This window comes from Dasypus novemcinctus, chromosome 12 (assembly GCF_030445035.2).
Source record: "Dasypus novemcinctus isolate mDasNov1 chromosome 12, mDasNov1.1.hap2, whole genome shotgun sequence".
Taxonomy (NCBI): Eukaryota; Metazoa; Chordata; class Mammalia; order Cingulata; family Dasypodidae; genus Dasypus; species Dasypus novemcinctus.
Genome location: NC_080684.1, coordinates 46,195,540 through 46,211,618, shown reverse-complemented (window position 1 = coordinate 46,211,618; position 16,079 = coordinate 46,195,540). Strand labels below are relative to the sequence as shown.

At 39.0% G+C, this 16,079-nt stretch overlaps 1 protein-coding gene across 2 annotated transcripts in view; it reads left to right on the top strand.

Moving 5' to 3' along the window:
* The window catches only part of GNS (glucosamine (N-acetyl)-6-sulfatase), a 60,186-nt gene that overhangs the window by 9,326 nt on the left and 34,781 nt on the right, over positions 1–16,079 (top strand). For both annotated transcript variants that reach the window (XM_058308367.1, XM_058308368.2), the window contains 2 exons: positions 13,432–13,497; positions 13,906–14,004. In XM_058308367.1, the coding sequence (XP_058164350.1) occupies positions 13,432–13,497; positions 13,906–14,004 (165 nt within the window). The remainder of the gene's footprint in view (positions 1–13,431; positions 13,498–13,905; positions 14,005–16,079) is intronic.

Here is a 16,079-nt window from a genome sequence, read left to right as displayed (position 1 = left end):
GAACATTGGTGTGCAAATATCTGTTCATGTCACTGTTTTCAGTTCTTCTGAATATATTTCTAGTAACTGGATTGCTGGATGTTACAGCAGTTCTATATTCAGTTTCTTGAGGTACTGGCAAACTATCTTTGACAGAGGCTGCACCATTCTGCATGCACATCATCAGTGAAGGAATGTTCCTGTTTCTCCACATCTCTCCACAGCACTTGTATTTTTGTGGGGTTTTTTTTTTTGTTTGTTCATTTATTTTTTTTTGTTTGTTTTTAGATTTTATTTATTATTTTTATTCATCTCCCCCCCTTGCAGCTTGCTTGCTGTCTGCTCTCTGTGTTCATTTGCTGCGCATTCTTCTGCTTGTCTCCCTTTGTTGGCATCATCCTGCTGTACCAGCTTTCTGTGGGCGTGGGTCATCAACTCTCCAGGGGCACAGGCCATCAGTTCTCTGTGGGTGCGGACCAGTTTGCCTTCACAGAGAGGCCCTGGGTTCATTAACCCAGGGTCTCTTGTATGGTAGGCAGGAGCCCAATCAATTGAGCCACAGCCGCTTCCCTGTTTTTTGTTGTTTTTGATGATGGCTTTTTTATAAGGTGTGAATTGGTATCTTGTTTTGATATGCAGTTCGCTAGTTGCTAGTGATGTTGAACATTTTTTTCATGTGCTTTTTGGCCATTTGTATTTCCTCTTTAGAGAAATGTCTATTGAAGTCTTTTGTCCATTTTTATGGGATCGCTTGTCTTTTTATCATTGAATTGTATGTCTCTTTGTATAACATGGATATCAAATCCTTGTCAAATATGTGGTTTCTAGATACTTTCTCCCATTGAGTAGGCTGCCTTTTTACTTTATTGACAAAGTGTTTATTTTTGAGGCGGTCCCATATCTATGTTTTTTTCTTTTGTTACTTGTGCTTTAGGTATAACATTTAAGAAACTACTGCCTACCGCAAGATCTTGAAGATGTTTCCCTACATTCTTTTCTAGAAGTTTTTGTTTTGTTTTTGTTTTTGTTTTTTGGGAGATACTGGGGATTGAACCTGGAACCTCATATGTGGAAAGCAGGTGCCCAACCACTGAGCTACATCTGCTCCCCCTAGAAGTTTTATGGCTATACCTTTTATATTTAGATCCTTGATTCATTTTGAATTTTTTTTTTTTTTTTTTGATGAATTCATTTTTGTGTAAGATGTGAGATAGGGGTCCTCTTTCTTTCTTTTGTTTATGGATATCCAGTTTTCCCTGCATTATTTGTTGAATGGACTTTTCTGGCCCAGCTGGGTGGACTTAATTGCCTTGTCAAAAATCACTTTACCATAGATGTGAGGGTCTATTTCTGAGTTCTCAGTTCAGTTCCATTGTTCAATCTGTCTTATCTTTATGCCAGTACCGTGCTATTTTTACCACTGTAGCTAAGAATATGCTTTAAAGTCAGGAAGTAAGAACCCTCAAACTTCATTGTTTTTTTTAATATCCCCTGCTTGTGGCTTTTTGTGTGTTATCTGCTCTCTGTGTCCATTTGCTGTGCATTCTGTGTCTGTATTTTTATTTATCACGCCGCCCCCCCCCCCTTGCAAAGCTTGTTTGCCGTCTGCTCTATCTGTTCGCTGCGTGCTCTTCTGCATTGTTGCTTGTTTCCCTTTTTTGTTGCATCACCTTGCTGAATTGGTTCTCCACAGCACTTGTGGGCCGGTGGCTCTCCGCAGCATGTGGGCAAGCCTGCCTCACAAGGAGGCCCTGGGACGTGAACCCAGGGCCTCCCGTATGGTAGACGGGAGCCTAACTGATTGAGCCACAGCCACTTCCCTCAGTGGGTTTTTCATATATACACTTTACCATGCTGAGAAAGCTTCCTTTTATTCCTATCTACTGGAGTATTTTTAATCAAGAAAGATGCATCTTTTTCTCTTTGTTAGTTCAGCTAAGGATTTGTTAATTTTGTTGATCTTCTCAAAGAACCAACTTTTGGTTTTGTTGATTTTTTTTCTTTTTTTTTCTTTGGTGTTCTCGATTTCATTTATTTCTGCTTTAATCTTTGTTATTTCTTTCCTTTGGCTTGGTTTGGGAATTAGTTTGCTGTTCTTTTTCTAGTTCCTGCAGTTGTACAGTTAGGTCTTCAATTTTTAACTCTTTCTTCTTTTTTAATGTAAACATTAAGGGCTAAAAATTTCCCTCTCAGCATTGCCTTTCCTCTGTCCCAAAGATTTTAATATGTTGTGTTCTCATTTTCATTCATCTCAAAATATTTACTTATTTCTCTTATAATTTCTTCTTTGACCAACTGATTATTTAAGAGTGTGTTGTTTAATCTCCATATTTTTGTGAATTTTCCCATTTTCTGTTTGTTACTGATTTCCAGTTTCTTTACATTATGATCAGAGAAAGTGTTTTATATTATTTCTGTATTTTTACATTTATTGAGAACTGTGTTGTGACCCAACATATGGTCCATCCTGGAGAAGGATCTACGAGCACTTGAAAAGAATGTATATCCTGCTGTTTTGGGATATAATGCTCTATAAATGTCTGTTAGGTCTAGATCATTTATCATGTTATTCAAGCTCTCTGTTTCCTTATTTTCCTCTGAGCAGGTGCTCTATCTAATGCTGAGAGTGGTGTTTTGAAGTCTCTAACTTTATTGTACGACCATCTATTTTTCCCTTCACTTTTGCCAGTGTGTGCCTCATGTATCTTGTGACACCTGGCTTAGGTGCATAAATATTTATTATAGCTATTTCTTCTTGGTGAATTGCCTCTTTTAATAATATATAATGACCGTCTTCATCTCTTGTAACAGTTTTGCATTTAAAATTTATTTTATCTGATATTAGTATTGCTACCCCAGATCTCTCTTGATTACTCTTTGCTTAGAATCTTTTTCTTATCATTCACGTTCAACCCAGTTGTGTCCCTACATCTGAGGTGCGTCTCTTGTAACAGCATATAAATGGCTCATATTTTGTTATCCTTTCTATCAGTCCTTGTCTTCGATTGGGGAATGCAATCCATTAACTTTCAATGGGGAATTCAGTCTGTTAATGTTCAGCATTATTATTTTAAAAGCATTACTTTATCCAGTTTATCCTTTGGCTTTCCATGGTTATATCTTTCTATTGTCTGTCTTTTTTACCCTTTAAGTTAGTAATCTTCATTTCTACATTCTTCTCCAAGTTTCTCACCTTTGTTTTTTTTCTTTCAGGCTGCAGTACTCCCTTTAGTATCTCTTGTAAATCTGGTCTTTTGGTAACATACTCTGTGTCTCTTTGTCTGCAAAGACTTTAAACTCACCTTCATTTTAGAAGTACAGTTTCACTGAATAAAGAATTCTTGGCTGGCAGTTTTTCTCTTTCAGTACCTTACATATATACATCATACCACTTTCTTCTCACCTCCGTGGTTTCTGATGAGAGATCGGCACTTAGTCTTATTGAGGTTCCCTTGTATATGATGCTTTGCTTTTCTCTTGATGCTTTCAGAAACCTCTCTTTATCTCTGATGTTTTTCATTCTGAATTGTAGGTGTTTTGGAGTAGGTCTGTTTGGATTTATCCTGTTTGGGGTACGTTGTCCTTCTGGCATATTAATATTTACGTCTTTCATAATGTTTAGAAGATTTTGGTCTTTATTTCCTCACATATTCCTTCTATCTCTTTCACATTCTCTTCCCCTCCTGGGACACCTGTAACGCATATGTTTCTGCATTTCGCATTGTCATCAATTCCTGAAGACTTTGTTCCTTTTTTTCATTCTCCTCTTTCTGTTCTTCTGTCTTTTCAAGTTCAGATGTTCTGACCTCAGTTTCACTAATTCTCTTCTCCATCAGTTCAAATCTGTGTCATGTGCTTTTAATTTATTTTTTAACTTTATTTTGTACATTTAATAATTGAAAACATAAACAACTTAAAAAGCAAACACAGTTGAATAAAAACATACATTTCTCAATTAAATGTACTGGATGCCTATAATTTTTTTTTAATCGTACAATATGTTTCACAGTATATTTGGTTCATAGTAATGCAGTCATGCAGTATTTGTCCTTTTGTGTCTGGATTGCTTTGCTCAACAAAATCTCCAGATTCATCCATGTTGTCATATGCTTTACAACTCCATTTCTTCTTACAGCTGCCTAATATTCCATCATGTGAATAGACCACAGTTTGTTTATCCATTCATCTGTTGATGGACACATGGGTTGTTTCCATCTCCTGGCATTCGTGAATAATGCCACTAGCAACATAGGTGTGCATATGTCTGTTCGTGACACTGCTCTCAGTTCCTCAGGATATGTAACCAGTAGTGGTATTGCAGGGTCACATGGCAAATCTATATTCAGCTTCTTTAGGAACTGCCAAACAGTGCTCCACAGTGGATGTAGCATTCTGCATTCCTACCAACAGTAAGTAAGTGTTTGTATCTCTCCAACACTTGTAGTTCTCTGTCCTTTTAATAGTGGCCATCCTAATAGGTGTAAAATGACATCTCATTGTAGTTTTGATTTGCATTTCCCTAATCATTAGTGGTATTGAGCCTATCTTCATGTGTTTTTTTGCCATTTGTGTTTCTTCTTTGGACAAATGTCTATTGCATTTCCCTAATCATTAGTGGTATTGAGCCTATCTTCATGTGTTTTTTTGCCATTTGTGTTTCTTCTTTGGACAAATGTCTATTCAAGTCTTTTTTTTTTTTTTTAAGATTTATTTATTTATTTCTCTCCCCTCCCTCCATTGTCTGCTCTCTGTGTCCATTCGCTGTGTGTTGTTCTGCATCCGCTTGTGTTACCAGGTGGCACTGGGAAAGTACATCTCTTTTTTGTTGCATCCTCTTGCTGCGTCAGCTCTCCATGTGTGTGGCACCACTCCTGGGTGGGCTGAGCTTTTTTTTTCCATGTGGGGCAGCTTTCCTTACAGGGCACATTCCTTGCGTGTGGGGCTCCCCTACGTGGGGGCACCTCTGCGTGGCACGGCGCTCCTTCCACACGCTAGCACTGCACATGGGCGGGCTCACCACATGGGTTAGGAGACCCTGGGTATAGAACCCTGGACCCTCCATATGGTAGGCGGACACTCTATCAGTTGAACCACGTCTACTTCCCTATTCAGCTCTTTCACCCATTTTTTAATTGGGTCATTTGTTTTTTTATTGTTGAGTTGTAACATCTCTTTATCCTGGATATTAACCCTTATCAGATACATCATTTCCCAAATATTTTCTCCCATTGAGTTGGCTGCCTTTTCACCCTTTTGACAAAGTCCTGTGAAGTGGGAAAGTGTTTAATTAATTAATTAATTAATTTATTTATTTAGTTAGTTAGTTTTTAGTTTTTTTTTTTAATTGACTTTGTAATAATATTACATCAAAAATATATATGTGAGGTCCCATTCAACCCCGCTCCCCCACCCCCCTGATTTTTTTTTAAGATTTATTTATTTCTCTCCCCTCTCCTGCCCCCGTTGTCTGTTCTCTGTGTCTATTTGCTGCGTTGTCATCTTGTCTGCTTCTGTTGTTTTCAGTGGCATGGGAATCTGTGTTTCTTTTTGTGGCGTCATCTTATTGTGTCAGCTCTCCGTGTGGGTGGTGCCATTCTTAGGCAGGCTGCACTTTCACGCTGGGTGACTCTCCTTACAGGGCGCGCTCCTTGTGCGTGGGGCTCCCCTTCACAGGGGATACCCCCACGTGGCAGGACACTTTTTGCGTGCATCAGCACTGCGCATGGGCCAGCTCCACATGGGTCAAGGAGGCCTGGGGTTTGAACTGTGGACCTCCCATGTGGTAGACGGATGCCCTAACCACTGGGCCGAGTCCGCTTCCCAAAAGTGTTTAATTTTGAGGAGGCCCATTTATTTATTTTTTTCTTTTGTTTCATGTGCTTTGGGTGTAAGGTCCAAGAACCTACCACCTAATAATACAAGGTCTTAAAGATGTTTTCCCACATTTTCTTCTAACAGTTTTATGGTTCTGGCTTTTATATTTAGGTCTTTGAGCCATTTTGACGTGATTCTTTTTTTTTTTTTTTTTTTAAACGTTAGTTCTTTTTTTTTTATTTTTTATTTTTTTAAAGATTTATTTTTATTTATTTAATTCCCCTCCCCTCCCCCGGTTGTCTGTTTTCTGTGTCTTTTTGCTGCGTCCGCTTCTGTTGTCGTCAGCGGCACGGGAAGTGTGGGCGGCGCCATTCCTCGGCAGGCTGCTCCCTCCTTCGCGCTGGGCGGCTCTCCTTATGGGTGCACTCCTTGCGCGTGGGGCTCCCCTACACGGGGGACACCCCTGTGTAGCACGGCACTCCTTGCGCGCATCAGCACTGCGCATGGGCCAGCTCCACACGGGTCAAGGAGGCCCGGGGCTTGAACCGCGGACCTCCCATGTGGTAGACGGACGCCCTAACCACTGGGCCAAAGTCCGTTTTCCTGACGTGATTCTTATATAGGGAGTAAGATGGTACCCCTTTCATCCTTTTGGTTATAGATATCCAGTTGTCCCAGCACCATTTGTTGAAAAAGACTGTTTTGTCCCATTAACATTAACTTGGTAGGTTTGTCAAAAATCAGTTGACTGTATAGGTGAGGGTTTATTTCTGGATTCTCCGTTCTATACTACGGATTGTTGTGTCTACCTTTATGCCAGTACTGTGCTGTTTTGACCATTGTAGCTTGTAATATGTTTCAGGTCAGGTAATGAAATTCCTCCTGTGTTGCTCTTCTTTTTTAGACTGCTTTTGGCTATTCAGGTGCACTTTCCCTTCCAAATGAATCTGGCAATTGTCTTTTCTAATTCTGTAAAGTAAGCTCTTGGGATTTTGATTGGTATTGCGTTCAATCTATAAATCAGTTTGGGTAAGATTGACATCTTGATATTTATTCTTTCAATAAATGAACATGAAATGTCTTTCCATTTGTTTAGGTCTTTTAAAAATTCTTTTAGCATTGTTTTGTAGTTTTCTGCATATAGGTATTATATTTCTTTGATTAAATTAATTCCTAGGTATTTGAGTCTTTTTGTTGCTATTGAAAATGGAATTTTTCCGATTTCCTCCTCAGATTGTTCAGTACTAGTGTACAAAACATTACTGATTTTTGCATGTTGATCTTGTATCCTCCTACTTTGCTAAATTCATTTTAGCTCAAGTAACTTTGTGGTGGATACTTCAGGATTTTCTAAGTACAGGATCATGTCATCTGCAGACAGTGAGTTTGATTTCTTCTTTTCCTATTTGGATGCCTTTAATTTTTTTTTTTTTCCTTGTCTAATTGACCTAGCTAGAACTGCTACTACAATATTAAATAACAATAATGATAGTGGGCATCTTTGTCTTGTTCCTGATTTTAGAGAGAAAGCTTTCAACTTTTCTCCATTGATTACAATGTTGGCTGTAGGTTTTTCATATATGCCTTTTATCATATTGAGGAATTTTCCTTTTATTCCTATCTTTTGAAGTGTTTTTCAAATCAAAAAAAGGATGCTGAATTTTTTCCAGTACCTTTTTCTGCATCTTTCAAAAGAATCATGGGTGTTTTTTTCCTTCAGTTTCCTAATGTGATATATTACATGATTGCTTTTCTTATGTTGAACCAGCCTTGTACCAGGAATAAATCCCACTTGGTTGTGATGTATACGTCTTATGATATGCTGTTGGATTTGATTTGGAAGTATTTTGTTGAGAGCTTTGGCATCTTTGTTCATTGGAGAGATGGTCTGTAATTTTCTTTTCTTATAGTATCTTTATCTGGCTTTGTTATTAGGGTGATGTTGGCTTCATAAAATGTATTGGGTAATTTTCCCTCTTCAATTTTCTGGAAGAGTTTAAACATAATTGGTGTTAATTCTTTTAAATGGTTGGTAGAATTCACCTTTGAAGACATCTGGTCCTGGACTTCTCTATCCTGGGAGATTTTTGATGACAGCTTCAGTCTCTTTAAATGTAACTGGTTTGCTAAGATTTTGTACTTGTAGCGTTAGTATAGGTTATTTGTGCATTTCTAGGAATTTTTCCATCTACTTTGTCTAGTTTGTTGGCATTCAGTTCCTCATAATATGCTCTTATGATTCTTTTTATTTCTGTGGGGTCAGTTGTAACTTCCCCCTTTCATTTCTGATTGTTTTTATTTGTATCTTCTCTGTTTTTTCCTTTGTTAGTCTAGCTAGGAGTTTGTCAGTTTTATTGATTTTCTCAAAGAACCAGCTTTTGGTTTTGTTGATTTTCTCTATTTTTTGGGTTCTCAATTTCATTTATTTCTGTGCTAAAATTTGTTATTTCCTTCTGCTTGATTTGGGATTGATTTGCTGTTCTTTTTCTCGTTTCTCCAGTTGTTCAGTTAAATCTTTGCATTTAGCTCTTTTTTCTTTTGTAATATATAGGCATTTAGGGCTATAAATTTCCTTCTCAAGACTGCCTTCACTTTATCCCATAACTTTTGATACACTGTGGTCTCATTTTTATTTGTGTCAGTATGTTTACTGGTTTCACCTGCAATTTCTTCTTTGACCCACAGATTAGTTAGGAGTGTGCTGTTCAGAGCTACATACTTTTGTGGATTTACTTTTCTCCTGTCTATTATGGATTTCCAGTTTCATTCCATTATGATCTGAGAAGGTGCTTTGTACAAATTCAGTCTTTTTATATTTATTGAGAGTGGAATTGTGCCCTAACATGTGGTCTATCCTGGAGAAAGATCCATGGGCACTTGAGAAGAATGTTTGACCTGCTGAATTTGGATGCAGTGTTCTGTATATGTCTGTTAGGTCTAACTTCTTTATTATATTATTCAAGTTCTATGTTTCCCTGTTGATCTTCTGTCTAGTTGTTCTAGCTAATGATGTGGATGGGGAGTTGAAGTCTCCAGTGATATTTGTAGAGATGACTTTTTTCCCTTCAGTTTTTTCTTAGAGTTTATCTCATATATTTTGGGGCAGCCTGATTAGGTGCATAGATATTTATGACTATTATATCTTCCTGGTGGGTTGTCCCTTTTATTAATATATAGTGGCTCTCTGTAGCTAATAACTTTTTTGCATTTAAAGTCAGTTTAAAAAATAAAGTCAGTTTTGTCTCATATTAGTAGCTACCCCTGCTATTCTTTGGTTACTATTTGTGTGGAGTATCTCTTTCCTACCTTTCTTTTCAGGCGTTTTGTATCCCTGAATCTAAGATGAGTGTCTTGTAAGCAGCATATGGATGGCTCATATTTTTTTTATCCATTCTGTCAACCTGTCTCTTTTGATTGGGGAATTTAATCCAGTCACATTCAAAGATATTACTGTAAATGCACTAGTTACTGCTACCTTTCATTCTTTGGTTTTCATATGTCATATCATATTTTTGTCTTTTTACTCTATGGTTTTCCTTTTTGCTATTCTTTCTTCTATACTCCCCTCCAAGCCTCTCTCTCTCCTGTATGTTTCTTTCAGGTTCTAAGGCTTCCTTTAATATTTCTTGCAAAGATGGATTCTTTTTTGCAAACTCTCTTAGTTTTTGTTTGTAAATATTTTATACTCACCTTCATATTAGAAGGACCGTTTTTTGCTGGATAAAGAATTCTCAACTGGCAGTATTTCTCTTTCAGTATCCTAATTGTATCATACACTGTCTTCTTACCTTTGTGGTTTCTGAAGAGAAATCTGTGCTCTTACAGGACATCCCTTGTATGTGATGGTTTGCTTCTCCCTTGTGAGAATTTTCTCTTTATCTTTGACATTTGACATTCTAAGTAGTATGTGTCTTGGAGTAGATGTATTTGTATTTATTCTGATTGGGGTATGGTGCTCTTCTTAGACATGTAAATTTATTTCTTTCATGAGAGTTGGGAAATTTTCAGCTCTTATTTCCTCAAATAATCTTTCTGCCCCTTTTCCCTTCTCTTCTCCTTCTGGAACTCCCATGACACGTACGTTGTGTTTCAGGTAGTCACTCAACTCTGAGCCCCTGCTCAATTTTTTCCATTCTTTTCTGTGTTCTTTTCTCTCTTCAGTTTTACCTTTTCTGTCTGCCTCTAATGTGTTTTTTGCTTTTTTTTTTAAGATTTATTTTTTAAATTTATTTCTCTCCCCTCCCCCCTCCCCCAGCCATTGTCTGCTCTGTGTGTCCATTCACTGTGTGTATTCTTCTGTGTTCACTTGGATTCTTTTGAGCGGCACCGGGAATCTGTATCTCCTTTTGTTGCGTCATCTTGCTTCATCAGCTCTCTGTGTGTGCAGCTCCACTCCTAGGCAGGTTGCGCATTTTTTTCACATGGGGCGGCTTTCCTTACGGGGCTCACTCCTTGTGCGTGGGACTCCCCTATGTGGGGGACACCCCTGCATGACATGGCACTGCTTGCGCGCATCAGCACTGTGCATGGGCCAGCTCACCACACAGGTCAGGAGGCTGTGGGTTTGAACCCTGGAACTCCCATGTGGTAGGTGGATGCTTTAACAGTTGAGCCAAATCTGCTTCCCATGCCTCTAATGTGTTTTTTTTTTTTTTTTAAGATTTATTTATTTATTTAATTCCCTCCCCCTCCCCGGTTGTCTGTTCTCTGTGTTTATTTGCTGCGTCTTGTTTCTTTGTCCACTTCTGTTGTCGTCAGCGGCACGGAAAGTGTGGGCAGCGCCATTCCTGGGCAGGCTGCACCTTCTTTCGCGCTGGGCTGCTCTCCTTATGGGTGCACTCCTTGTGCATGGGGCTCCCCTACGCGGGGGACACCCCGCGTGGCGCGGCACTCCTTGCGCGCATCAGCACTGCGCATGGGCCAGCTCCACACGGGTCAAGGAGGCCCGGGGTTTGAACTGTGGACCTCCCATGTGGTAGACGGACACCCTAACCACTGGGCCAAGTCCATTTCCCTCTAATGTGTTTTTGATCTCACCTATTGTGTCTTTCATTCCCATAAGCTTCGTTACTTTTCTTTGCATGCTTTCAAATTGTTCTTTATGTTCACCCAGTGTCATCTTCATATCCTTTATCTCTTTAATCATGTTTTCCTTAAAGGCCTTGGTTTAGGAGACTTGGGTGATTATCATTGATTAGTTGTCTTAAATCCTGTGCCTCCTCAGGATTTTTGGTCTCTTCCTTTGACTGGGCCCTATCCCTGGTTCATAGTATGGCCTGTAATTTTTGCTATTTAGATATCTGAATATGTTAGTGAATTTACTCTGATGGTCAGTTTCTCTTTCTTGCCTAATGGTTTTGTTTCATAGTTCTTTGATTTTTGGTCCAACTTATTCTAAGTCTTTAACAATCCCCAGCTTAAGTTATCAAAATAAGATGAGGACTCACTAATGGGGTGCAGACCAGATCAAGGGGAACTGGGAGACGAGATACCTAAAAGCATTTTTTCTTGCAGTTTGCCAGCCAGCCAGCAGATGGCAATCATTGGTGAATCCTTCCACACAGGTGACTCTCAACCTCTACTTGCACATGATTCTGTTCTGGCCAGAGCCAGTGTTCAAGGTGGGCTCTGCTGGTCACATTCACTAAAGAGAAACCACTCTTTGCTGTCCAGTGCACCCTCCCTCTTCCCATGGAGGAAGACGTATGTTCCCCTCTCATTTGGCTGCAGTGAGCATTGGTTTCATTGCGGCTGTTTGCCTTAAGGGTGTGAGGGATGGATGCAGTTCCTGGTTGCAGCAGCTAGTAATTCATTGTTTTCATTTCTGCTTTTTCATCTTTCTATCCCTTACCTTCCTCGGGGCTGGTCAGCACTGGTCTGAAGAGCCCCAAAGTCCATGCTTCGAACAGCTTTTTGCCCTTCCTCTGTTGATGTCGTGCAAGAGTTGAGCTTGCCTACCTCTTCTGACCCCCTCTTCCCAGAAACCCTAATTATTTCTTAATGCCAATTAAAATTATGTTAAAGCATTTTTGGTATATTTTGTTTTATCATAATCTGTCTACTATGTGATTTGCCTAAAATCAGATATTTCCATGAGCATTTGTTTTAAAACTGTCCTGAATACAGCTTCCCTTTTTTCCTCAGGAGTTCTGTTTATCATATGCTGTCATAGCATCTTTGTTTCCTTTTCTCATTTATCAGAATCAGAGTAAAGACTTGTTTACTCTTAGAATCTTTCCTCATATTTCTTTAGAATATTTGAATTATAACACCTTAATGCTTAACTTGCTTTCTCATCTCCAAAATGAGAATAAAACACGGAGAGATCAGTGATAAAGGGTAAACACCCAGAGCCTGGAACACTTGAACCATTAAAGCAAACAGCTAAGTGTTAGTTTGCCCACCTCATAGGTATGGATGGAGAAATACTTCAGTGTGACCTGTCAAGCCTCTTACTTATGATTAAGAATTAGAGTCTCAGATTTCATGGCCCCAAATCCCCCACATTGGCCTTAACTTTTAGATAAAGTCCAAGTTAGGAAACTAGTGTATTTGGGAGTGTTTGAAGTTAGCTTTTATTTGGGAGTGTTTAGATTAGTAAAACTGGGGATGTAGGGCAAAACGAAGATGACATTTTCTCATCACTTTATCTGTGGTTGCCAGAGATCTTAATGTCTAATCTAAATTTTCTGTTAATTTCTCCTCTTCTCCCAGCAATTAGGGGACTCTGCAACCTTGTGCATTTGAAGGAAGATGAGTCAGTAAAGAATCATGGGAAATAAGTAAAATAGATACTAAGTTATTGGGTTAAGGATATGGATCCTAAAGAGAAAATGCAGGTCACTCACCTTATATTTTTAAGGTCATATAAAATCAGGAGAAATTTTTTTTAAATACAGAGACTCTATTCCAAGACATTAAACCTTTTTGAGATAACATGGAATCATTTCTTCATCTCATCAGTTACACTGAGCTCCAAAAGTACATTCTTCAGGCAGGATAACTGAAGTAGTATCCTGATAACTCACAATCTTAATTATTTTGACTGCTATTAGCCACAATGTCAGGTAGATTATTCATTCTGCACTACCACCAACTCAGCACTCATCACATGAATGGTTGATTTGATGGGCCCTGGGGGCTAAGCACTTGAACTTTTTCTGTTAAGGACCATAGGGTATATATTTTAGGCTTTTAGTCCCTATCTCCCTGTTGCAGTTGCTCAGCCTTGCCATTGTAGCACAAAAGATGCTATAGACATTACAAATGAATGAGTATGGCTGTGTTCCAATAAACCTTTATAGTCACTGAAATTTGAATTTCATGTAACTTTCACATTTCACACAATAGTCTTTTGATTAGTTTTTACATTTTTAAATGGTTGAAAAAATTATTAGCTCAAGGGCCAAACAGAAAAGGCAGAGGGCCAGATTTGGCCCACTAGCCATAGTTTGCCAACCCCTGCTTTAGAAGTTCTTACTATTTTGGTAATCTTTACTCTTTGAATGTTTTACATATTGGGGGAAATTGAGCATTTACTGTGTTTTACGCACTCATCTAAAAAGATTCTAAAAGTTTACACTTTCTCGGGTGTTCATGTTTACGGACTTCTAATGTCCTTCTTGTCTTGCTTTTCAGTATGGAGCCCCAGATGCAGGAGGATTAGAACACGTTCCTCTAGGCTGGAATTATTGGTATGCCTTGGTAAGTGATTAGTGAAGTCAGTGGCAGTTATATACAGCCCTACAGATGCAAAGTGTACTTACTGACTAATTAGCTCTAATATTGACATAACCTAGTTTGCTGTTACCATTGGCTGTTTTATTTCCTTAAAGTCTACTGATTTGTGAGTCACTTCTTTCTGTGATGATTATTCTGCATTACGCAAGGTTTAGCAGCATAGTTTGCTGTCCTTTCTGATCTATTCTGGCTTTAAAAGTAGGACATATTATTGAAACTATACCAACAGTTAATAAAAACCTTAGTCAAAAAATGCTGTTCAGTACTGACTTGTCTTATCACTTGAAAATAGTTACAGTTGAGCCCAGCCTGGATTCAGATTTTCGTCTTGTGTTCTGACCTCATAACAAATTTTACTTTTTTTTCAAACAGGAAAAGAATTCTAAATATTATAATTATACTCTCTCTATCAATGGAAAGGCACGGAAGCATGGTGAGAACTACAGTGTGGACTATCTGACAGATGTTTTGGTGAGTTACTGTGGTTCTTTCCTTGCAGGTTTTGCTCACATTTGATCATAGACTCTGCCTAGACAAACCTTCTGTCATATTTGTTCACGTGGGATAAGTAAATGCATAATAACTGTAGTCTAACTGCCAAAGAATACTTCAACTGATTGAAATCTTCTGAGAGTGTTTTCCTTTGTTATATAAGTCAGATTCAGAGCTTATGTTCTTGAAATTCAAGGAACAAATGCATTTTCCAAAGGCTGATCTCTAAGACTATATATATTATTTGATAAGGCTTTACTTTATAGGGGTTTCTACTCTTGATCCTAGTTTGACTCAGTGGCTGCAAGATGGGGGATTCATAGGAGATGAGGGAGTTCTTTGGATATTGCGTATTTATATATACTGAATTACTGAAATTGGGTGAATTTGGGCCCTACTATCTTACCTAAGGTGTTTTCAGTGGCAAGCCTCCATAGGGTGTTCATTCACCAAATTTTGAGTACCCATTAGGTCAGGTGTTCAGCAGTACAAAAAGCAAAGCCCCTGATTCTGTGCAAGTTAATTTTCTAGTGGTAGGAGATTTTATGTATGTATACGTGTGTGTGTATGTACATACTCATTTATTATCCTATTTGGTGGCGATCAGAAAAATAAATCAGGGTATCTGGGTTACTTAAGTAACATTAAACACCAGCCTGAAGGTACAGGAGAGCTATTCATTAAGTTTAGCTACTTCAGCTGGCACAATTTATGACTTCTACTCTACATATTTTCATGGTGTAAAGTAACTTAATCTTTCCCACTGTTCTGAATTAAGTTGGCTCTCTTTACATTTTTAAGGCATCAGCGTGTGTACTCTAACCTGCATTTATATAGTTAATACTAAAATGACCAAATAACTATTAATATTTCCTTTTAAAGATATAACAATTTCTACATCATATAAAATGACGATCTTAATCTTTTTTGAGCATATGGTTTTCAAATTTTTAATAAAATTATTGCCCAGAATACTTTATTAAAAAGCATGTTTTGTTTGAACAAACATAAAATGAATGTGTCATAAAACCATATGCTAGATGGATTAAAAGCTAATGTGGGACAACCAGCAACATGGTGGTGGAATAAGGAGCTTCCCTAGTCAGCTTATGCTACAGGGCAGTTAGTAATCACCCAGAGCTATCTAAAGCGCCTATTTGGGGCTCCAGGAAACCAAAAGAGCATACTGAAACATCCTTGATAGAATGGCAGGAGATTGCCTATCTGCAGAGAAGATTCCTAAGTAGAGCCCTCCCTGCCACAGAGGCTAGCTCCCATCCTCCACTGGTGGCATAAGCTGCCTTGGGAGCTATTCCATAGCTGGAATTCAAAGATCCACTTTCCCAAAATGGGGGGAGGATGAGACAGTTGGGCACTAACTTCAGCTCCTGATGAGCATTTCAGCAGGCTAAAGTATAATCGTGAAAACAGTTAAAGTTTGAACCTGTCCAAGTCAGAAAGAGGCCAGTAGCCACCATTTTAATTCCACCTCTGACATGAGGGGAGCCAGGGCGGACTGAAAATCACAGTGCTGGTAGGCATGGGCTTCTTTCCATCCTGATTGGATTGCAGCTTTAGCCAAAGCCCCAGCCCCACCTTCGACAGGGAGGAAGCTGGGGGAACCTGTGCCAGCCTCTCTGGGAAAATACAGGCCATGTTGAGAGGGCCGGTGATCATCCTTTGGCAGTGCAAGCCACCTCAGGAACTATTCTATGGCTGGAATTGGAAGCTCCATTCCCAGAAACGGGAAGAAGAGACTGTTGACCACCCATTTCAGCTGTGATTAGTAAATTCAGCTGGCTAAAGTATAACCCTAAGAACAGCAAAGTTTGAACCTGTTCAAGTTGGAATGAGACCGGTAGTCGCCATTTTGACTCTGCCCTCAGCATGAGGGAAAGCCAGGTTGACTGAAAACCACAGTGATAGTAGAAACTGTTTTCTTTCACCCATATCAGGTGAAAGCCTAGGCTTCAGCCCCACCTCTAGCAGGGAGGAAACTGGCACAGACTGAATAATAGGAAGTCTAACAGGACAATTGCAGTCATTTTGGACCT